Genomic DNA, 22,803 nt, shown 5'->3' with positions numbered 1-22,803 from the left:
TTCCACTCAGAGGTTTGAGTCTTAGGAACTCTCCTGAAAAAGCAGAATCTTAATATTTTTAAGGCAGTGATAGATAGGTTATTGGTAAGTAAGGAGGTGATAGGTTATCAGGAGTAGACCGGCTGCAGATTTGGGGTTACTATTGCATCAGCTTGATTTTATTGAATTGTGGAGTGGTTTGAGTTGAAGAGTTGCCGACTCCTGGCCCCTTGTCCAAATGTGAGATCTGTCTTGATCCCAATGAATGAGAGCAGGGGTCATATAGCCACCACTGCTCCTATTTATGCTGTTAGAATAAGGGAAATTTCAATGTCGTCACTTTATAATTCTCTGCAACCCTCTCAATCGTGACATGGTTATTTTGTTTTATGCTGATTTCTCACAATCACTAAATTCATAGATTATGGGGAGTACGTACTAGCTATAACTATTGACTTAATCTACAAAAAGTGAAGTTGGACTCTGAAGGTCTTATTACTAACTTTAAAGAAATACGTTTGGCAATTTTGGGCTCTGAAAAGTGAAAGGCTGACCCAGAATTTGAAATGAGAAAACACTCACTTTGCTCGCAGTTGCTTTTGCAGGCTTTGATCCAAAATCAGATTCCGAATCAGAATCACTGTCCTTTTTCCTTTTAGGTTTTTTAGCTGGAGCAGCTTTCTTTGAAACATTGCCTTCATCAGATGATGTTTTGTTTTTCGTAGCGGTCTTGGAAGACTTGGGAGCAGGCTTTTGTTTGGTGAGAACGTCAAAAATGGAAGGCTGGCTTTCATCTGGAAATAATATTTTAGGTTAGACCCAACATTGAGCTTTTCAAAGCCACTATTTATTAACTGTTCAATAGCTTTGCAGCAGATATAATTCACCTTAGAACACAAATTAATACAATAAATATCCCTTTTCCCTGACTGCGAGAACAACCAAATCTCGATTTTCCACAAAGCTTCTCAAGTAGGCAGTCCTCATGACTTGTCAAAAGGAAAGCTTCTCAGGATTCTCCTAGTAACACCTATCAAGACCACCAAACATCTCAAAATGATTACTTCTGAAGTGTGGCCACTGTTGTAAATTAGGAAATGAGCTTTGCTATAACTCTTTTTATGAACAATGTTTGACAATATGATATAAATCTTTAAAACTCAGTTATAACTATCAAATTCATCCAGCAATTATATGCTTTCAATAGCAACGGCAGATTGGCCTCAAAGTTATAACACATTGATAACTATTATTGCTGAGCATTAGCCACAGCTAAATTCAAATTAAACTTAAATCCAAAGAAATAAATATAATTGGAACAATTTCTGATACCCTTTCCAATTTGGAGCAGTAATTTCTTACCAGAAATGGAGTACTGTCAGATTGCAATTCATACCAGATCTTTATCAGAACAGAGTTACTTGCCTTTCTTAGAAGCACAGGTTTGTTTCTTGCCAAGAGCACGTTTTTTTGGTGCTGCTTTCTCTCCAGCAGGTTTGGCTCCTGGTTTAGAAGTGGTAGAATTGGTTGAGGAAGCTTCAGGTTCGTTAACTGAATCAGAAGCTGATAAAGAATCATCAGCTACTTCAGGAATATTCTTTTGAATGTCCTCCGTGGCTGTCATAAACAAAAACAGATTTTACAGTTACTTTAAAAAAATCTAATAGCACGGTCAAAATCCTGAAAAACACTATTTGCATATTAAGTGCACTTTCTAAACAGGTTGCACCAATATTTTCCTCAATAGAAGAAAAAGATCACCTTGAAAAAATATATGCTATACACAATCAGCAAAGCAATTTCAGTGCTGTTTTTCAGAATTACAAAAATACAACGAATTCTTGAAATATCTAATTAAATGTGTTTGATCTGGGCAGTCATATTTAGCAAGGCACATGTACAGCTTTTTAGACATTTCATGCCAAAACGCAATTCAATCTCAAGCATTATTGTGGGTTAAAAGTTTTACTCAAAGCTTTTCATCTTGACCCTTTGGACCCTCGTTCATACTAAATCCAATTCATAATAAGCAGAAAATGTGACTTGATTACAAGTCAGCTTTTAAAAATCCTTTTGCTGATCTCCCTGCAAACAAAACCCGATTGCTCTACAACAAACCAGTAGGTGGCATGCAGGAGCAAATCAGGCAACATTGGTCAGTTAGTACCATCTCCTCACCAATTATTGTCCACACAAGGAATGCTGGGGCTAAATATCCACATTCGGTCAAATCTGAACATTTATAACCAGTCCAGGAAGAAAATGTGGTCATCATTGGTATAGTATCAACTATTGTATTAAGAATGCACAATCATACTATGATACGTGGCTGCTCCCACATTCACAATGCAATTGTGAAAATAACCCCATTTAAATATTTGAACTTTCTTTTATTGGTATATACTTTATAGATACAACATTTTGTTCTATCCCATCTGATTCATGAAAGTATTATCTGGTTAGGATTTGGTTCTACCAGTTTTGATCAGACTTGGTCATGTGCCGCATTGTTCTCCCCATAGAAACCCTACAGTGCAGAAGGCCATTCGGCCAATGAAGTCTGCAGACACTTCAAGATAAGCACTCTACCCATGTCCAGCCCACCATCCACCCCCCCTAACCCGATAAACATACCATAAAGAAACACCAGAGCTCATGTACCCACTTTAAAATTAACAGATGACTGTTTCCAAGGACAGAAAGAGAATTTTTCCATCTTCAATCAGCTGGCTGAAATGCACAGCAGTTTAGATATCAAACCCGGGACTCGCTAGTTTGTACAGTTCATTCATTTTCATGATTTAGGGCAGCACGGTGGCCTAGTGGTTAGCACAGCTGCCTCACAGCGCTGAGGTCCCAGGTTCGATCCTGGCTCTGGGTCACTGTTTGTGTGGAGTTTGCATATTCTCCCGTGTCTGCGTAGGTTTCACCCCCACAACCCAAAAATGTGCAGAGTAGGTGGATTGGCCATGCTAAATTGGCCCTTAATTGGAAAAAATAATTGGGTAATCTAAATTTATTTTAAAAAATAATTATTTAAAAAAATGACTGAACCATTAGCAGTGCTTCAAATCTTTATAAAAATGACAGTTCCTTAAAGTTATTATCATTGGAAATGGAGATTCACTTACATGTCTTGGACGATGTCTGTGATGATTGCAGAATTGTACTTTCACGAGGAACAGATTTTTTGGAAGTTTTTGATTGAGCTTTCCTGTAAAAACACATTATTTATTATAAGGAAATGTAAGATTTCTCATTCCAATTGGAACAAATTCATCAATGATCTTAAATCTAATTTTCACACTTACTTTGGAGCCGAGAACTCAGCTTCGCTGTCAGAAATATGAAATTCAGCATCACTTTCCTGATCACTCATCATTTTCTCATCATTATCATCCTCCTCATCAGATGACCCAAGTGTATATTTGGCCTTCGAAGCTATGGTAAATGGGGAAAGCGAAAACTTAAGAAAGAAAATTTTGTACCTTTCCACTTAGGAAATATTAAATAAATTGCGAGCAGCACTCGAAAAAACACCACAAATGAGCCCCGGGAGGACAAACACATGGTCAAAAATGTTAGTATGCAAAGACGATTTCTGGTTTGAAGTTCTAATTTAGTGTATTGTGACTTGGAAAATCCAATTGTAGAACTAAAATCCTGCATAAAATGCCAACGTTTTGGTGCCATCAAGTTTGGGAATCAGAAACTTAAAGATTATAGAAAGGAAAAACTGAGGTAGTAAGAACAGGATTCAGTGTCCAGTAATAGCTATTATATATGGGTTTCATCTTTTTTCTTAAAATGTCAGCAAACGTAAGTTATAATCTTGTATTTGAAATCTCCAAAAGATAATATTGAAAGAATCAGAGAGTGAAAGATGCCAACTAGGGGCTGGTTTAGCACGGGGTTAAATCGCTGGCTTTGAAAGCAGACCAAGGCAGGCCAGCAGCATGGTTCAATTCCCGTACCAGCCTCCCCGAACAGGCGCCGGAATGTGGCGACTAGGGGCTTTTCACAGTAACTTCATTTGAAGCCTACTTGTGACAATAAGTGATTTTCATTTTTTCATTTCAACTAGTTAGTGTTAGTAACAGCTTTCTTGAATTTGTCTATAAAAATATGATTTGGTTACTAAAATTAAATTGCAGACACATAAATTAAAGGGCGTGCAAGTTTTAAAAAAAATTTAGATTACCCAATTATTTTTTCCAATTAAGGGGCAATTTAGCGTGGCCAATCCACCTACTCTGCACATTTTTGGGTTCTGGGGGCGAAACCCACGCAGACACGGGGAGAATGTGCAAACTCCACATGGACAGTGACCCAGAGCCGGGATCGAACCTGGGACCTCAGCGCCGTGAGGCGGTTGTGCTAACCACTAGGCCACCGTGCTGCCCTAAAGGGCGTGCAAGTTGACTGAAATGTTAAACTGCACACTTATGTTTTTGAAAATGAACAGCCTTCTGCCAAGTAAATTTTTCTACTGTATATCATTTGATAGTACTGGTTGGGAACAATTATCTTAATTTACCAACAATTGATTTGTGTGTGACAACTGAAGGATGAAATAGCTTTGAAATAAGGTAATGCTTTTAGCTATTACAAGTTGATATAAACAAAAAGAAAGCAACTAATAACAAATCTGAAAACAAAATGCTGGAAATATACAGCAAACCTTTCAGCATAGGAAGGACTCGCAAGCACGTGATCTTTTTATCATTTCAACTCTTTTGAAGACTCAGGGCAGTATTCCCCGCTCCTGATAAAAACCGGGATGGCCGTCGTGAAATCGGCCTCGGGGCCCGTCCCCGCACCTAATTCACCCCCACCCCGGGGGGGGGGGGGGGGCTAGGAGCGGGCCTCCGTCTTTCCCGGCCGCGACCTCATTGCGCCGGAAATGACGTGCAAAACGGCGCATTTGTGAGGTCATCCGTGCATGCGCTATGGCCGTCTTTCTCCTCAGCCGCCCGGCAAGACGTGGCGGCTTGATCTTGCCAGGTGGCGGAGGGGAAAGAGATTGTCTGTTTTGGACGCTGGGCACCGATCACGGGCCTGTCCTCTCCCGTGCACAATCGTGGTGCTCCCGTGCCAATCGGGCCCCTCGATGTCCCAAACGGGCATCTGGCGCCCGTTTCACGAATGCAGCAACCAGGTGTGGTTGCTGGCGTGTTGAAACGGGCGTGAAGGGCCGGCCGCTCGGCCTTGGAGAATCGCCGTGAAAAACGGCGAGCGGTGATTTTTCCGAGCCCCAGGGCGGGGAGAAGAGACAGAGAGAGAGAGAGAGAGAGAGAATCGCTGGGGGTGCCAGGGGGGCGTGAAAAATGTCAGGAGGCCCTCCCACGCCACGTGGGGAGCGGAGAATTACGCCCACTGGTTTTTAAAATAATTTATGAGTTATGGGTATCACTGGCAGGGCTAGCAGTTATTGACCAACCCCAATTGTACTCAAGAAGGTAGGGGTGAACCGCTGGAACCCCTGTGGTGTTAGTATACCCATGGAGCTGTAAGGAATTAAGTTTGAGGATTTTGACCCAATGACAGTGAAGGTGCAGCAATATAGCTTCAAGTCAGGATGATGTATGGTTTAGAGGGGTACTTGCAGGTGAAGGTGTTCCAATGCACCTACTGCTTTTGTTCATTTAGGTGGTAGAGGTCATGGATTTGAATGGTTCTGAAGAAACCATGGCAAGTTGTTGTAGTGCATTTTATACAGGCTGCTGTTTAACTTGAGGATGGTTTGATCCCCCAGTCAAGGAGGCTGCTTTGTCGTGAATGGTATCAAGTTTCTTGCGCACTGTTGATAAAGCACTCATTCGAGAAAAATGGTGAGCATTCCACCACACTCCTGACTCGTGTTTGTAGATGTGGATAGGCGTGGAAAGTCAGTAAGTGAATTACTCGCTACAGAATTCCCAGCCTATAACCTGCTCTCAAGTAACTGGTCCCGTCAATGGTAAACCCAAGGGGCTGGATTCTCCCAAAATGGGACTATGACTCCACGCCGGTGTAAAAACGCTGGAGTTTTCTATAAAAAAGATCAGTTAATTCAATGCCCTGCAGGGACCCAGAGTAATTCACGCAGCCTCAGCTGCGGATACAGCCCCCACACTTCCAGTTTTGAGTCTACGCATGCGCACGGCGACAGCCTCCAATGACCGCGTAGGCAGACTGAAAACTTAAGACCTCCCCTGATCAGCCACGCGCCCGAGGATCCGACCGCGCGGATATTAATCCCGGCCGTCAATAAGCCCTCCCCCAGCCCGTGTCCGATCCCCCGCGTCCCGGCGAACGGAGTCCGTAGCCGCCATGCGAGCATCCCGACCAGCAATAGCAGGTTAGTTCCATGCCATCGGGAACTCGGTCAGTCGGGAGCAGAGGATCGCTGCGCTGGCCTCTGTCAATGGGTCCAACATCAAGTAGAAATGGTTAGACTCTCTCTTGTTGGAAATAATCACTGCCTCTCACTTGTGTGACACATGTTATTACTTGCCACTTATCAGCCCAAGCCTGAATGCTGTCTATGGCTTTCTGCATGGAGGCACGAGTTGTTTTTTGAAAATGGAACAGAACACAGTGTGATCATCAATAGGCAACCCATTTCTGACCTTATGATGAAGTGAAGGTCACTGAAGCTGCTGAAGATGGTTGGACCCAAGGCACTGCCCTGTCAAACCCCTGCAGTTGCATTGATTAGCAGTCAATGACCACAATCATCATCTTTGTGCTAGGTCTGATACTGGGGTTTTCCTGGATTCCCATTGATTTCAATATCCTTAATATCACTCAGTGAAATGGTGCCTTCATGTCAAGGGCATCCTCTTTGTGTAGGATGTCAGCTGTTTTCCAGAGTCTAGGACAAATGGTCATTTTTTAATATGAACTTAATTAACAAGTGTTATGGCAGGCGTATTTTGACTGCTAATGCTGTCAGAGCCAAATCTGTTCTTTGTCCAACAGATATATTTTGGAGCAAGGATAACTCAATAGCAGTCTGTTGCAAAAACCATGCCCAATTCCAAAATTACTGGCATTGCTACCACTCCTGGGATCAAGCAGAGGCCCAGGAGCTTTCAATCCGTATGATTGATATTGCTATTCCCACCTGATCCATTAAAGCTAACCATGACTTCTTTTATACGTGTAGATAATTTAATACTTCAACTCTGATAGTTTTTTGTTGTTAGTATATTCCTCTTCTGTATTCACAAAACCAGTACTTATAAAATATCTTTGCAAACCATTAAAGAGCTGCCCGCTAGCAAAATATTTAGCATAAACACGGATTCAAAAGCACTACCTGCAGCCCTTTGTGTTTTCTGCCTGGAAGGAAGGTCAATAATCTCTATATCACTGTCTGACCCCGATGCTGAATCTGAATCTGACCATGGGTTCCTTTTCTTTGCAAGAGGTTTAAATTGAAGTTTAGTCTGCTTCTGAGCATTTGGCTTGGTCTTGGTCCCTTAAAAAAAATGATCAATTATTTATTAGAACAATAGAAACAGTGCAATAAGCTCATTCAAATGGATTATATCTATGTAAAATCAGGCAGGCTATTAAATGGCAAACACAATAACAATTATCATTTGATCTTATTCTTCTGAAATTACATCATTCTATGCCACTGGGTTGAGATTGATGTATATTACGGACTGGGAGAAAATAGATTCAGACACAATAACCATACCGAAAGTGTCAACCTGATAGTGCCAACACACCAGGCAATCAATCGGAGGCAAGACATCTTTGCTATTACGATGATGGTAATTACTTGATGGGCAGCACGGTAGTACAAGTGGATAACACTGTGGCTTCACAGCGCCAGAGTCCCTGGTTCGATTTCCGGCTGGGTCACTGTCTGTGCAGTCTGCACGTTCTCACTGTGTCTACGTGGGTTTCCTCCGGGTGCTCCGGTTTCCTCCCACAGTCCAAAGACGTGCAGGTTAGGTGGATTGGCCTTGATAAATTACCCTTAGTGACCAAAAAGGTTAGGAGGGTTTATTGGGTTACGGGGATAGGATGGAAGTGAGGGCTAAAGTGGGACAGTACAGACTCGATAGGCCGAATGGCCTCCTTCTGCACTGTATGTTCTACGTTCTACTCGGCCAAAACAATGTGCAACAGTGTTGTAGGGTGCGACATAACAGGACAAAAACAGAGCCCTGTTTTGGACGCGTTTAGTGGGGTGTTTCTTGGCCTACATCGCTGAGAATTACACTACCATTTAACGGGACTTTGCCACACTCGCCTTAATTTCCTTTCAGGAAGAGTATCTGCAGATCAGGGGGCCATATCTTTTGACCCCCTTCAGCCACCCCCACCATGGCCTCCGGACTACCCCCACCATACCACTTAGGGGGTCTTCAAACCCCCCCCCCCCCTTCAAGGGCAAGGCACCCCCTGCCCTGTCAACCTGGCACAGCCAGGACCCCTACTAGTGCCATCCGAACACTGCCAAGGTGTCAGCAGATGTACTACTCTGCTCAGAACCAGACCGCCCACGGGTTTCCAATGGCCTCGGAGCCCCCCCTTTCTCATGTTTGTGTGGGCCAGTGCTAAGCGACACCATGGCAAGGTCTCCCAGCAAGACTGATAGTTCCCGGGCCCTGGGAGAAAATGGCGCAGCCATATTTAAATGAGCCTAATTTAAATAAATATATTTAATCGCAAGGCTTCACCATTAAATTGTGCCACTAATTTCCAAGTCAATTAATGTTCGGTGATGTATTGAGTATGTTATATTTGCTCCATTAAAAATGTAATTAAAAATAAAATAAAAGGTAATTTACACAGGAGAGATTCTCCTTTTCCTCAACTTGGGCATTCAGTTCAAGTGCATTAGAAGAAATTAAACATCTGCTTGTACAATAGTTCCACATGTTGGTGTTTCCAAGTGTCAGTTCCTGTTTACAGATACCGAGTGTCAGTTCCTCTTTACAGATAGAGTCATTTTTGATTAAATTACACTGTATACATACCTGCTTCAATTTTCACTTTCTTTGAAAGTCGTTCTGCAAGACCTCCTTGTTCAAGAGAACCTCCCTCTTCATCGCCAAATTCCATCTTAACAGCAAGAGAATCTGTTTCATTCTGTAGTGTAACAAATATTTTTTTTAAATTAAGTCTAAAATTCACATTACAGCCACAACAAATAGCAGCAATCTTACACTGCAGTTCAAGATCAAAAACTGATGTGGAACAAGTAGCATTTTGAATAATTAATAATTTTATAATCTGCAAAGTCTTACATCACAACAAGCAAACAAAAGTAACATTGTTGAAGCCATTACCATTGACAACAAGCTCTCTAATATTCATAAAGAAAAAAAGTACAAAGATGGTTTGCAAATTGCAATCAGTGAATCAGGTTTAAGATTTCAACTGAAAACACGGACATCTCCAGATGGCTGATCAAAATAATCTGCTTTGCTTCCGCCGCGACAGTAAACAGCGACGCACACGCAAAATCCCACTAGATGGGAAATTAGATTTCCCCGGCGGGAATCTCCAGCCTCTCAGCCATGTGTTTCTCGACAGCAAATGGTGTTGCACTGTTCGCTGGCGGCGGGATTCTCTGCTCCCACCGCTGACAGTGGCTGTTCCATCAAAGCCACCCCACACCACCAGGAAACCTGCAGGTGGGGTGCACCATTGGTGGGACCAGAAATGAAATGAAAATCACTTATTGTCACAAGTAGGCTTCAAATGAAGTTACTGTGAAAAGCCCCTAGTTGCCACATTCCGGCACCTGTTTGGGAGGCTGTTACGGGAATTGAACCGTGCTGCTGGCCTGCCTTGGTCTGCTTTCAAAGCCAGCGATTTGAAAATCATGCCTCCGGTGAACGGCCAGAGAATTTTGGCTCTTGTTTCCCTGCCCCTCACCAGTAACATAACGAGATTCCCACCCTTCATTATAATATTATCATAAGGCTTCCTTGTCACGATTTCCTCTCACTAAGTATTCGAACGTCACCAATGTGACGAGGTTTACAATCGGTATTTAAAGATGGGATTCAGTCGAGGGGATCCTGCTGGGGGACACCAAGCTAAGTACAGGCCCTGGGATTGGGGGGGGGGGGAGAAGAGATGGACATCCACGGGGAAAATCACCTTATGCCATGAGCGGGGTAAGAGTTGCTCGGCGGGGGTTGCAGGGGAGGGTGGCAACGACCCTTGGCTGTGAAGGGGGAAAGAGTGCCCGTGATACTGCTACAGTAGTGTTGGGAAAGACAGCCCCTGATTTCTCCATGCTTGATGGTGCTGGTGGGTGGGGTGGGGGGGTTAATTTCAGAGCTGATCACGACATCTTTTAAATATGCTGCCCTGATCCCTCTGGAGCTGACCGTGCCTGCTTTATCAGGCCCCACCCTACCAATGAAGCCGCAAACCATGCCCCAGATTATTTCTGATAAAAAATGTGTTAAAGGGATATGGAGAACAGGTAGGGAGGTGGATTTGAGACCAGGAAGAGATCAGCCATGATCTGACTGAATGGCAGAGCAGGCTCAAACGGCTGAATTGCCGACTTCTGCACCTAATTCCCATGTTCAGAATGGGTGGTTATCAGTCTGGAAACCTGGCTGTGCATCTGGAGAGATACACACAGATTTTTTTAGTCAGGGACTGACACTGACAAATTGAGAGAAAATTCAACCCACTGCATCTGTTCTCACTGGAATTTCTGTTAACATTGGCCTTTAGGAATCACACCAGAAGCAGATAGACTCACCTTTCCCTTTTTCTTGATATTTTTTCTGGTGGCCTCCACCTTCATGGCAGTCGTAACTCTGGGGACAACCCTTCTGCCTTGAGGAGATGGCATGGTTTCTTCCATCTGTAGCTTCCTGATTTTGCCCTTACCACCTTTACCTTTAACAGCCTTAGAAATGTGAACCATTTCATCATTTTTTTCCTCTATCTCCACACGCTGAATAAAGAAAAAGTAAATTGTTTTGAAAAGAGAAAATACACATTTCTTCAGAGTGATAAAGAACTTATATTGTCCATAAAATCTCTTGCATTGTGCAATGGATGGAAGAAAATGTAATTATATTACCTTTCACCTAAAAAATGCAAAGTCAACCAGCAAACTCAACAGGTGTGTAAGCAGGTTGCGGTACACAGACCTGAAAACAGCAATGAAATACAACGAGTAAGCTGGTCCTTGTTGCACCATTTTCTGATGGGGTGGTGCCTCGCCACTGGCTGCTGGCAGGATCTTCCGGTCCTGCTGTAGTCAATGGTCATTTGAGTTGCTCATCAGCCACGCTGCTGGGGAATCTGCCATAGGGGCGTGGGTTTCGGCAGAAAAATCCCAGCCAAAAAAAAACATTTTCAGGGCACAGGGCGAAAATAGTATCTCCAGGCATGCCTAAAACAGAGGCCAGGTCTATGAAAATGAGCAACTCAACATCTGTTTTAGGATCCTTCGCTGAAACTGTTCGCAATCAGTGGAGCAGGTGCAAGACAAACTTTGGATGTGATCTACCCGAATGGGGACAGAGTACCGTAGCGCGATTAGCCTGGTGTTTGCCGCCGCTCAGAGTGCCAAGATACGGCAGGCTATCTAACGACGATCCGGGTAGATCGGAGGCCTCAGCAGGGAAAGCGCGGCCAAGGCCACACTTAACCCCACACTAAGGAGCTACATTTGCCATAACTCCTTAGTGCAGGGCCCCAACTCGCACATTTAAAATTTTTTTTTAGATTAGCCAATTATTTTTTCCAATTAAGGGGCAATTTAGCGTGGCCAATCCACCTACTCTGCACATTTTTGGGTTGTGGGGGCGAAACCCACGCAGACACAGGGAGAACGTGTAAACTCCACACGGACAGTGACCCAGAGCCGGGATCGAACCTGGGACCTCAGCGCCGTGAGGCGGTTGTGCTAACCACTAGGCCACCGTGCTGCCCTCCCCAACTCACACACTAGTAGATCTCGGAAATGGGATCTCCCAACATATACTGGCCGCACCGCTTTTCAGGTGCAATACAGCCGGTAGATCTAGCCCATTAGCAACAATACCTCAGCATTAAGAAAAATAAGCCACGGCTAAATTTTAGACAAATTCACATTATGTACTTGGGCAAATAAAACATGAGCCTAGCAATGTGACAACACCCAATAAAAGTATATGACTTATGTGCCAGAAATGTCTAATGTAGATCCCAACTGCTCGATACCTGGCTGTGATGAATACCAAGGATCGCAGGACAGTATTTACAGAATAGCATCTGCGTACCTTGCAAATATTCTTTCCTTAACTAGTTCAACCAAAAATACATTAATTGCAGCAGTAGGTTTGTGTTAAATAATAATTTTTTCTCTATAATATGAACTTGCAAATTACTTCATGACAAAATATTTTTTAAAGACAACACATTCAATGCCCTTACGAAAGGTCTGTATCAAAAGGAAGAGGGACAGGGATGAGGCAAAATACTGGGTGATCCCAATGTATATAGTGCAATAAGTATTCCCACATTAATTCAACTGGGTCTCCAAGCAAGCAGAAACAGTTATAGTACCTCAAGCTCCTCAACGAAGGCTGCCAGGTCTTCCTTCCAGATATCAGTTGGGGTTTTCCGTTTCAGATCTTTAAATTCTTTTTCCTAACGTAAAATAATTTGGAAACAAAAATTAATCCCCATTGTCCGAGTCATACACTGTAGATTCCTCACTTCCAAATCAGCACCATAGCAGAGATATGGATGTAAAGTGAGTTGTGTGGCTTGCACAACTCATGTCGAAAAGCCAGGAACAGAGGCACTTAGTTCAGTTCAACATCAGTCCTTATTTCAAGAATCTGTAAAGCATCATGGTCCCATTGGTGCAGAGGTTTCCAAGTTGATATTGCTACAAGTGTTATCAAGATACAGGGAACAGTGGGTAGATATGTGTAAAGAGTGCTGAACGGGTCCTTTAATATGAAGCTGGGAACAACATTTCTGTTAGTTTCCTTGCATGAAGTGCTAATATAGGTCGCCTCACGGGAAATTAATCTTACAGAAGGAATCCACATATGGACTCATATGCATGTGCAAAAAACCCAATACCTGATTCAGGCATTGACAAATTGTTTGTCAAATCATCTCATACTTCCTGTCTGCATCTTGGGACCATTTATGTCACAGCACACAAATACCCAATAACAAATTAATTTAGAAAAAACGCAATAGTGTCAAGGTTGTTAAAACTTTAGATCTCTTAAAGACAATACCATTCTCAAGTGCAATAAAAGGTCTTCACATTTAATGTCAGTCTCCATTAATCCACATAAACCTACTTTGACATCTCTCTGCTTAAGCAATTCATCCTTCTTTTCTTTGGTCAAATACCACATGGGCATATTCAAAAGATAGTTGAAATCGGCCCCAGATGAAGTAGTGGTTGCCTCTCCCTCGGTATCCTCTAGCTCAGGTTCTTCATCCTGCCAGGAAGCAATTAAAAATACTTATTCAAGAAAAACAGAAGGAATTAAGTGAGTAGCTTCAAATAAAATCCAACTGAGGCCTAAACTCCTATCTTATTTAATATATATTTTTTTTCCAATTAAGGTGCAATTTGCGTTGCTAATCCACCTACACTGCTTATCTTTGAGTTGTGGGGTGAGACCCATGTAGACACTGGGAGAATATGCAAACTCCACACAGACAGTGACGCGGGGCCGAGATCCTCACCGGCGTGGGGCAGCAGTGCTAACCACTGTGGCACCCTTAAACCCCTATCTTAAAGTAGATAAATGAAATTTGGAAATTCACACCTCCGCACTCAATAAATGTTCAATTTCCCCACCCAGGAAACTCTCGCCAGTATAGGAAATATCAATTTGTCGGATTTCAAATGGAGAAAGTAGTGGCCAGCTCTTCTGCTGGAGCTGAATTGCACTAGTTTTACGAACCCCGTGGCCGTAAAGCAGGATTTCCGAGGGGAATCCCACTATCGGGCTGTCATCTTGAGCGAGCGGGTCTTGTGGCTGGCACCCGCTAAATAGGTGCAAATGGGTCATTATTTCCATGCTCCCGCTGACGCGGAACTCATTCATGCAGCCAACGAGGGGTCAGAGGATGCCGAACCAATTTTGCCTCGCGCCCGATTCTCCATCCCATCGGAGAACACATTCTGGGCGTTCCGAGGTTGGGGCATCCCGCCTATTAGGGTTGCCAACAAACAAAGATATCTGTGTAGTAATAGATTGGTAAGATCTGATGCTGTGAACATTTTGCACCATTGTCTGCCTCTCAAAGGCTCTATTAACCCCACACTTTTCACAATAGCTTGGAAAGTATATAACCAGTATCACAAATAATTTATATCCCAGCAAGGCAATCTGGAAGTACGCTGTCACAATGTTGGGGTTTACTACAGACCTCCTAACAGCCAGTGGGAAATAGAGGAGCAGATATGCAGACAAATCTTGGAAAGATGCATAAACAATAGGGTTGTTGTGATGGGTGATTTTAACTTTCCCTATATTGACTGGGACACACATGCTGTTAGAGGCATGGATGGAGCAGAATTTGTAAGGAGCGTCCAGGAGGGTTTCTTGAAACACTATGTAAATAGCCCAACTCAGGACGGGGCTACATTAGACCTGGTGCTGGAAAATGAGCCCAGCCAGGTGTTTGAAGTTTCAATAGGAGATCATTTCGGGAACAGGGATAATTCTGGAGATTTTAAGCTGCTTATGGAAAAGGACAAGAGTGGTCCTCAGGTGAAGGTGTTAGACTGGGGGAAGGTGAATTACAACAGCATTAGGCAGGATCTGGAGAGTGTTGACTGGGTGAGGCTGTTTGAGGGAAAAATCAACATCCAGCATGTGGGAGGCTTTCAAATGTCAGTTGATTAGATTTCAGGACTGGCATGTACCGGTGAGGACGAAAGATAAGGGTGGCAAGTATGGGGAACCCTGGAATAACGAGGGATATTATGAACTTTGCCAAAAAGAATAAGGAAGCATTCATAAGGTCTAAAAGGGTTAGGGGAGGACAGACGAAGCCCTTGAAGAATATAAAGTAGGAAGGAACTTAAAGTAGAAGTTAGGAAGGCTAAAAGGGGTCATGAAATGCCATTGGCAAACAAGATTACGGAACTTTACGGCATTTTATACATATGTAAAGAGCAACAGGGTAGTCTGAGAAAGGGTTGGTCCATTCAAGGCTCTTGGAGGGAATCTATGTATGGAACCAGAGGAAATGGGAAGGATGAATACTTTGCCTCAGTATTCACCAAACAGAAGGACTCGGTGGATGAGGAGTATGGGTAGTGTGTGGCTATTCTGAGTCATGTTGATATTAACAAAGAGGTGTTGGGCATCTTAAAAAGCATTAAAGTAGACAAGTCCCCAGGGCCTAATGGGATCTACCCCAGAATAGTGAGGGAGGCAAGGGAGGAAATTGCTGGGGCCTTGACAGTAATCTTTGTATCCTCATTGGCTACAGGTGAAGTTCCAGAGGACTGGAGAGTAGCCAACGTTGTTCCATTGTTTAAGAAGGGCAGTAGGGACAATCCAGGAAATTATAGGTTGGTGAGCCTTACGTCAGTGATAGGGAAATTATTGGAAAAGATTCTTAGAGATAGGATTTAGTCATATTTGGAAACAATGGACTTATTAGTGATGGACAGCATGGTTTTCTGAAGGGGAGGTCATGCCTCACTAATTTATTTAATTTTTTCAAAGAAGTGACAAAAATGATAGATATGGGAACGGCAGTAGATGTTATATACATGGACTTCAGTAAAGCCTTTGACAAGGTAACTCACGATAGACTGGTACAAAAGGTGAAGTCACATGGGATCAGAGGAGAGCTGGCAAGTTGGATACAGAACTGGCTTGGGCACAGAAGACAGTATCAGTAGAAGGGTGCTTTTCTGAATGGAAGGCGGTGGCTAGGGGCTTTCCACAGGGATCAGTTCTTGGGCCTTTGTTAGTGGTGTATATAAATGATTTGGAAGAAAATGCAGCAGGTCCGATTAGTAAGTTTGCAGAAGACACAAAAATTGGTGGAGTTGCGGATAGTGAAGAGGATACAGCAGCATATAAACTGGTTGGATTCTTGGGTGGAGAAATGGCAGATGGAGTTTAATCTGGACAAGTGTGAAGTAATGCACTTTCGAAGATCCAATGCATGTAGGAATTACACAATAAATGGTAGAACTCTTGCAAATACTGATTTACAGAGTGATCTGGGTGTGCATGTCCACCAATCACTGAAAGTGGCAACGCATGTGGATAAGGTGGTCAAGAAGGCATACGGCATGCTGGCCTTCATAGGTCGAGGCACTGAATATAAAAATTGGCAAGTCATGCTGCAGCTGTACAGGATCTTAGTTATGCCTCATTTGGAATATTGTGTACAATTCTGGTTGCCACACTACCAGAAGGATGCGGATGGTTTGGAGAGGGCACAGAAGCGGTGTACTAGGACATTGCCTGGTATAGAGGGCATTAGCTATGAGGAGAGGTTAGTTAACTCGGTCTGTTCTCACTGGAACGACGGAGGTTGAGAGGCAAGCTAATTATCAGCGTCATGGAAAGACTGGATAGTCAGATGGGGCGGGATTCTCCGACCACCCCGCCGGGTCGGAGAATCGTCCGCCCCCGCCGTGTCCCGAATTCTCCGCCACCCGAGAATCGGCGGGGGCGGGAATCGTGCCGCGCCGAAGTCCCGCCGCTGACAAGCCTCTCCCGCCGGCGGGAATCAAAACACCTACCTGACTGGTGGGATTGGCAGCGCGGGGCGATCTGACCCCGGGGGTGCCCTGGCCCGCGATCGGGGCCCACCGATCGGCGGGCGGGCCTGTGCCGTGGGGGCACTCTTTTTCTTCCGCCATCGCCATGGTCTTCACCATGGCGGAAGAGACCCTCTCCCCTGCGCCGGGATGACGTCAGCAGTCACTGACGCTCCGGCGCATGCCCGGACTTACACCGGCTGGTGAAGTCCTTTTGGCCCGGCTGGCATGGCGCCAAAGGCCGTTCACACCAGCGGTGGAGCGGGAACCACTCCGATGCGGGCTTGGCCCCCTAAAGGTGCGGAGACGTCCGCACCTTTGGGGCGGCCCGACGCCAGGACCCCCCCACCTGGTAGGAGAGAATCCCGGCCACGATCTTTCCTAGGGTAGGAGAGTCAAGTACTAGGGGTCAAGTCTAGTCAAGGACTAGATTTAAAGTGTGTGGAGAAAATTTTAGAACAGATGTGCGTGCAAGTTTTTTTAAAAACAGAGGGTGGTAAACATATGGAACACATTACCTGGGGAGGTGGTGGGAGTGGGTACTATAGCAGTATTTAAGGGACATCTAGACAAATTCATGAATAGGGTGGGATATATGGACTCCGGAAGTGCAAACGGTTTTAGTTTAGGCAGGTACCATGGTCGGCACAGGCTTGGAGGGCTGAAGGGCCTGTTCCTGTTCTGTATTATTCTTTGTTTAATAGATCAATTTGTAAAATCATTGTTTAAAATAATGCATGAAATTATAAGTGTACATTTGCACAGCTCAAGTCTCATCTGATATTGCCAGCCTATCACCTTTTCCTGAGATTCTTTCCAGTTCTTCACAGGATCAGAGTCATAACCTCGGCTGACCAGTAACTGGATCAATTCACGTTTTGGTTTGTTTTCTACAGAGGAAAGACAATTATAAATTTAATATGAAGCCTTAAAGACCACTAAAGGAAGGTATCCTTATACATTATATGGCCCGAGCATAAAATAGAATTTTGTAGCCCAGTGTCACTGGATATTAAAATCACATAGCACACACACTGGTACATCCAATGATACAAAAGAAATCAGGGCTGGATTCTCCGAACCCCCGCTGGGGGCCGGCGTGAATCCCGCCCCCGCCGATTCTCCGGCACCGGATATTTGGCGGGGGCAGGAATCACGCCGCGCCTGTCGGCAGGCCCCCCCCCCACCCCCGGCAATTCTCCGGCCTGCGACGGGCCAAAGTCCCGCTGCTGTTATGCTGGCGTGAATTAAACAAGGTATTTACCGGCAGGACCAGGTGGCGCGGGCGGGCTCCGGGGGGGGGGGGGGTGCCCCCACGGTGGCCTGGCCCGCGATCGGGGCCCTCCGATCCGCGGGTGGGCCTGTGCCGTGGGGGCATTCTTTTCCTTCCGCGCCGGGCATCAGCCTCCGTGATGGCGACCCCCCCGGGGATCACATCAGCAGCTGCTGACGCTCCCGCGCATCTGCGGACTTCCGCCGGCAGACGGAGTCCCTTCGGCCCCGGCTGGCGTGGCGGCAAAGGCCGTTCCCGCCAGTGCGCCAACCACTCTGGCGTGGGCCTAGCCCCTAAAGGTGCGGAGGGTTCCACACCTTTGGGGCGGCCCGACGCCGGAGTGGTTCACACCACTCCATCCCGTTGGGACCCCCCGCCTCGCCGGGTAGGGGAGAAACCAGCCCCAGATATCGCTTCCAAATATTTTGTCCTGTGCCCACATTTGGAGCATAGGCAAGGCCAAAACACATGCTACATAAACCCGTAGGCAATAATTAAAAGACATACCAATGACCAATACGCCTTCAATCTTTTCCAAAATAAAACGAGCCTGGTTGCTTAATTTGCAAAATTCTGCTCCCAGTAATCCCTCAAGCCAATCCTTTCTTAAAGCATAGTATTTCAGGCGCAAGTTGAAGAACTCTTTCAGTATGTCTTGTACATTTTCATACTTTTTCAGACAACCGGTGTGGTCAAACAACACCTAAAAAAAGCAATTAGAAAACCAAATTAAGATGACTTTTAACTGATTAGCATGTAAACCAGCTTAAAAAAATCTAGTGTCTTGAACCATTATACCAATCATCCATTTCTAATGGGAAATATACAATGGGTTGAATTCTCCCAAGCCCCCACTGGTGGGTTTGATGGCATGCATGGGGTGGGGGGGGAAGGAGGAACAGAGTGCAGAATGTGGCTGGTGGCCTAGAAATCGATGAATTTAAAGCAGGATCTTTTGCTGGTGCCTGCCATGGCGGGTCGGGAAACCTGCCAAAGGTTGGCGTGAACATCATCTGTTGCCTGTTAATGAAATGTACGTGAAGGCCTGACCCCTGCTCCCCTCCCCATGCCAGATTGTAGCATGCAAATGACAGGATTCACCTCAACAATGCCCAGGCTGTCTCCGGATTTCGAGATGGAGGCATTTCCCCGCCACTGAATACGGCGTGAAACACTTGGATGCATAATTAACGAGTTCAGGGCTGGAAGAATTGGCATATTACAGGCTTCTTTGGATTCTATGGTGCGAATACAAACTAGTTCTAAGTGTGGGTGGATTGTGCCGTGGATCATGCTGATCCACCCAGTGGGAATCACATCTCATTTCCTGCCAGAGACCACACTTTAGAAATCTTTTGTGAGAATTCCACCCATGGTCATAGGGGGATTGGGGTAACTTAATTTTATACCTAATAAAACCAGTAACTAAGGTTTTTACTTCTGTAGTTTAGAATCAACATTTAGGCCAAACAATCAACCTTATCATTAATATCAATGCACACACATAACTACTAATACAATGGCCAGCCCCGGGAGACTAAAAGATCACTTGCATTTTTGCTAGGTGATTTAGGGACAAAAACATCCCTCAATGCATTAATGATTGCGTAGGTCTTCAACCTCTGAAGGGGAGTGGAGGCAGTGAAAAATAATCATGGAGAGAAAAAAAAAAACTTGGCTGGCTCTCACAGACAATCAGGGAATCAAAAGAAAAATAAAATGGTGTGTAATTTTTCCAAACGTAATAGTTTCAATGGAATATTAGGACTGCCTGGAGTGGTTAGGGCTCTCTAAATAATGCTGCTGCAGATTTGCTGTAAAAGCATCGAGATTCTGGAGCTTTTGAAGCTTGTTCCAGTGGTAGAAGCAGCATGCCCTTATTTTGTTTGCATTGCAAGGATGATTTGTTTTAGTGTGCAACCGCTTGCTTACAGTAACTTAAAGACTTCTGCACAACCTCCAGAGGAACTCAGGTTGCTGTGTGGCTCAGAAGGGACATAGTGTGCAAGCATATATATGAAGTAACTGTCAGTATTGATACCCAAACAAAACTGCAATATACGTAGATAATTTAGTAATTGGAAATTATTTACCATTGAATTGCATGTAAGAGGGACATTAAGTTTGAAGACTTTGTGCAGTCCTGCTGCTTCTGCCTCAGCCAGTTTCTGCTCAGTCATTGTTACTACGAAACGTACAGTGGTATCAGTGTGGTACTCCTTGTAATCAGTGATCAATGATGGAGTTTTCTCTGTTCCATTCAACATTGGTTCAAGTACCTGCTCCTTGTAAGTCTGCAGAAGATACAGCAGCAATGAGAAATAGTCCATTAAGTTAGCTTGGTAAGAAAAATGTATAAATACTTTATCAATCCATGGTGCTGAGGTATACACTTCACTGAAATAAAGTACTTCAAAGCAATGCCGACATAACCATGGCTACTATTTGTATAGCTGTTTGGCTAAGTGTGGAAATACAACTATTTTTAAAATATAGAGGGCGCAATTCTCCACCCCCCACGCCAGGTGGGAGAATAGCGGGAGGGCCTCTCGACATTTTTCACCCCCCCCCCAACGAATCGCTGCTTTTTACGGCGAGCGGCGATTCTCCGAGGCCGGGCCTTCACGCCCATTTCAACACGGCAGCAAACACACCTGCTCGCTGCCATCGTGAAACAGGCGACAGATGCCCGATTGGCACAGGAGCACCACGACTGTGCTCGGGAGGGGACAGGCCCGCGATTGGTGCCCACCGATCGTCGGGCCAGTATCCAAAACGGACGCACTCTTTCCCCTCCGCCGCCCGGCAAGATCAAGCCGCCACGTCTTGCCGGGCGGCTGAGGAGAAAGACGCCAACTGCGCATGCGCGGCTGACGTCATCGGCCGCGTCAGCTGGCGTGACGCGCGGACTTGACACACGGGGCCGGGCTCCTAGCCCCGCTGGGGGTGAGGGGGGGGGGGGGGGGAAGAGAGAGAGAGAGAGAGAGAGAGAGAGAGAGAGAGAGAGAGAGAGAGAGAGAGAGAGAAAGAAATCGGCCCTAGAAGTGGGCGTGTGAAGGCTGTCGTGGGACATGGCCTGTCCCACGGCAGCCTTTACGATTCTTCGCATTTGGGCTGTGGGGGGTGAGACCCCCACACACACACAGGGAGAATGTGCAAACTCCACACGGACACTGACCCGGGGCTGGGATTGAACCTCGGTCCTCGGCGCTGTGATGGAACAATGCTAACCGTTTAACAGCAAGCCAAACCCCGTTATAAAACCCACGTAAAACTGATGCAACCAAAAAGCAACTACAAAAAACTTGACGGAGGTGGATGTTAACAGCAAATGCCTGCTTAAATTAACTGCGCTACTTTTATATAACAAATGTGGTTTAATAAGATATGAAAGCTCCACTTGCCTGAGTCCATGTCTTGATTGGGAGTTCAGAAATTTCTACTGTGGTGGTATCCAACACAGAGATTTCTCCATTAATCATGTATTGATTGGCACCCAATTCAAAAATTGTACCCTTGAAGTTCTTGTAATTTGGAAGCTATTGAGGAAAAAATCCAACGTGCACATCAGAAGAATTTACATTCAAAAATTCTGTAATAATGAACACCACATTTAATATGAACAAATTGTGCCACCGGTCAGCAAATTAATTTAATCAGGTATCGACTAAAACTAAATTACCCACGTTACAAGATTCCTACCAACAAATTTCTTAACAGTGTATTAATACAAAGGAGGATGATCTTAAAATGTTCTCAAATTGGGAGAGACGCACAGGAGCAACATCACTGGGACTAGTAATCCATAGGGCCTGACTAATTTTCCAGACATCGGGCTGGATTTTCAGTCGGGGAGTCTCTGCATACATTTAAAAATAGAGCTGGGACTTGATTCTGGGATTCTCAGCACCCCAACCGCAGCACAGGATGCAGGCTGGTACAGGTCTAATCCGACCAATTGGCTCCAATATGGGGACAAGCAACTCCTAGTGGTCTGCAATTGTCTTGAGGTCCAGCCAGCTTTTCAGATTAATGACTCATGACCCCTCAGAGGCATTGTGGACCACAGTCTGGATGAGGGAGCCTTTAGAAAGGGATCTTAACCATGCTCTCCGCTCAATACCATGGTCCCTCATATCCTCCATGCCATCTTGTGTCCCTCAGTCCCTCTTGTCAACCAAAGGCACTTACATGCCCATTCACTCAGTATAGACTGTGTACAGAACAAACCCTATAGTATCAATGAGAGAATACAGGGAAAGATCCCACAACGGGTTAATAGCAGCTGAAAAGAGCAGGATTATAAAATGCAGATTCTTTCTCTCAAGCAGGCTTAGCAAACACACAGGATTTTTGTATGAAGCTAAAAACAATGGCTCACACCTTCATTAAAAGTAACTATCTTAGTAAACAGCTCAAAAGGAAAGGATGAGGTTCAGTTGAATTTGCTGACAATACTAAGTGTGATGTTCTGCCGATATCAAGTAAATTAAAAGAAAATTGGAGGCTATTAGTCTACAAGAAACAATTTAAAGTCAAAATCAAAGTCAAAATTATGAGCTGGGGACACAATTGGAAAATAAAACTATAGAAATGACAGGAACCAAACCAAAATTCACACCTCTATTGAAACCAAAGCATTTTTGAATATCACAAAGGAACTTTGAACATCACAAAGGAAACACTGTAATCAGAGACCTGAGAGGTGAGGTTATGTCAAAATGAATACTTAGTTGTATTAGAATGTTTAGATCAATGATACTTTTTACAATCAAAATGAAATAATAGTTACTTTACAATAAGGTCATAAAACATA

The 22,803-nt window shown here is 44.6% G+C and overlaps 1 protein-coding gene across 3 annotated transcripts in view; it reads right to left on the bottom strand.

Annotated features, from left to right (window-relative positions):
* Nucleotides 1-22,803, bottom strand: part of top2a (DNA topoisomerase II alpha) — an 81,926-nt gene that overhangs the window by 10,872 nt on the left and 48,251 nt on the right. For 2 of the 3 annotated variants that reach the window (XM_038778601.1, XM_038778600.1), the window contains exons 22-34: nt 21,392-21,526; nt 20,081-20,281; nt 18,495-18,690; nt 17,513-17,604; nt 13,269-13,412; nt 12,511-12,594; nt 10,712-10,909; nt 8,961-9,072; nt 7,283-7,444; nt 3,291-3,420; nt 3,111-3,193; nt 1,405-1,596; nt 562-773 (exon numbers count right to left, since the gene is read on the bottom strand). In XM_038778601.1, the coding sequence (XP_038634529.1) occupies nt 562-773; nt 1,405-1,596; nt 3,111-3,193; nt 3,291-3,420; nt 7,283-7,444; nt 8,961-9,072; nt 10,712-10,909; nt 12,511-12,594; nt 13,269-13,412; nt 17,513-17,604; nt 18,495-18,690; nt 20,081-20,281; nt 21,392-21,526 (1,941 nt within the window). Of the gene's footprint in view, nt 1-557; nt 774-1,404; nt 1,597-3,110; nt 3,194-3,290; nt 3,421-7,282; nt 7,445-8,960; nt 9,073-10,711; nt 10,910-12,510; nt 12,595-13,268; nt 13,413-17,512; nt 17,605-18,494; nt 18,691-20,080; nt 20,282-21,391; nt 21,527-22,803 lie in introns of all 3 variants that reach the window. The other variant, XM_038778602.1, reaches the window with a different exon arrangement.

This window comes from Scyliorhinus canicula, chromosome 19 (genome assembly GCF_902713615.1).
Source record: "Scyliorhinus canicula chromosome 19, sScyCan1.1, whole genome shotgun sequence".
Classification (NCBI taxonomy): Eukaryota; Metazoa; Chordata; class Chondrichthyes; order Carcharhiniformes; family Scyliorhinidae; genus Scyliorhinus; species Scyliorhinus canicula.
Note: the sequence above shows the minus strand (reverse complement) of the source record. Positions and strands in the feature narration are given on the sequence as shown.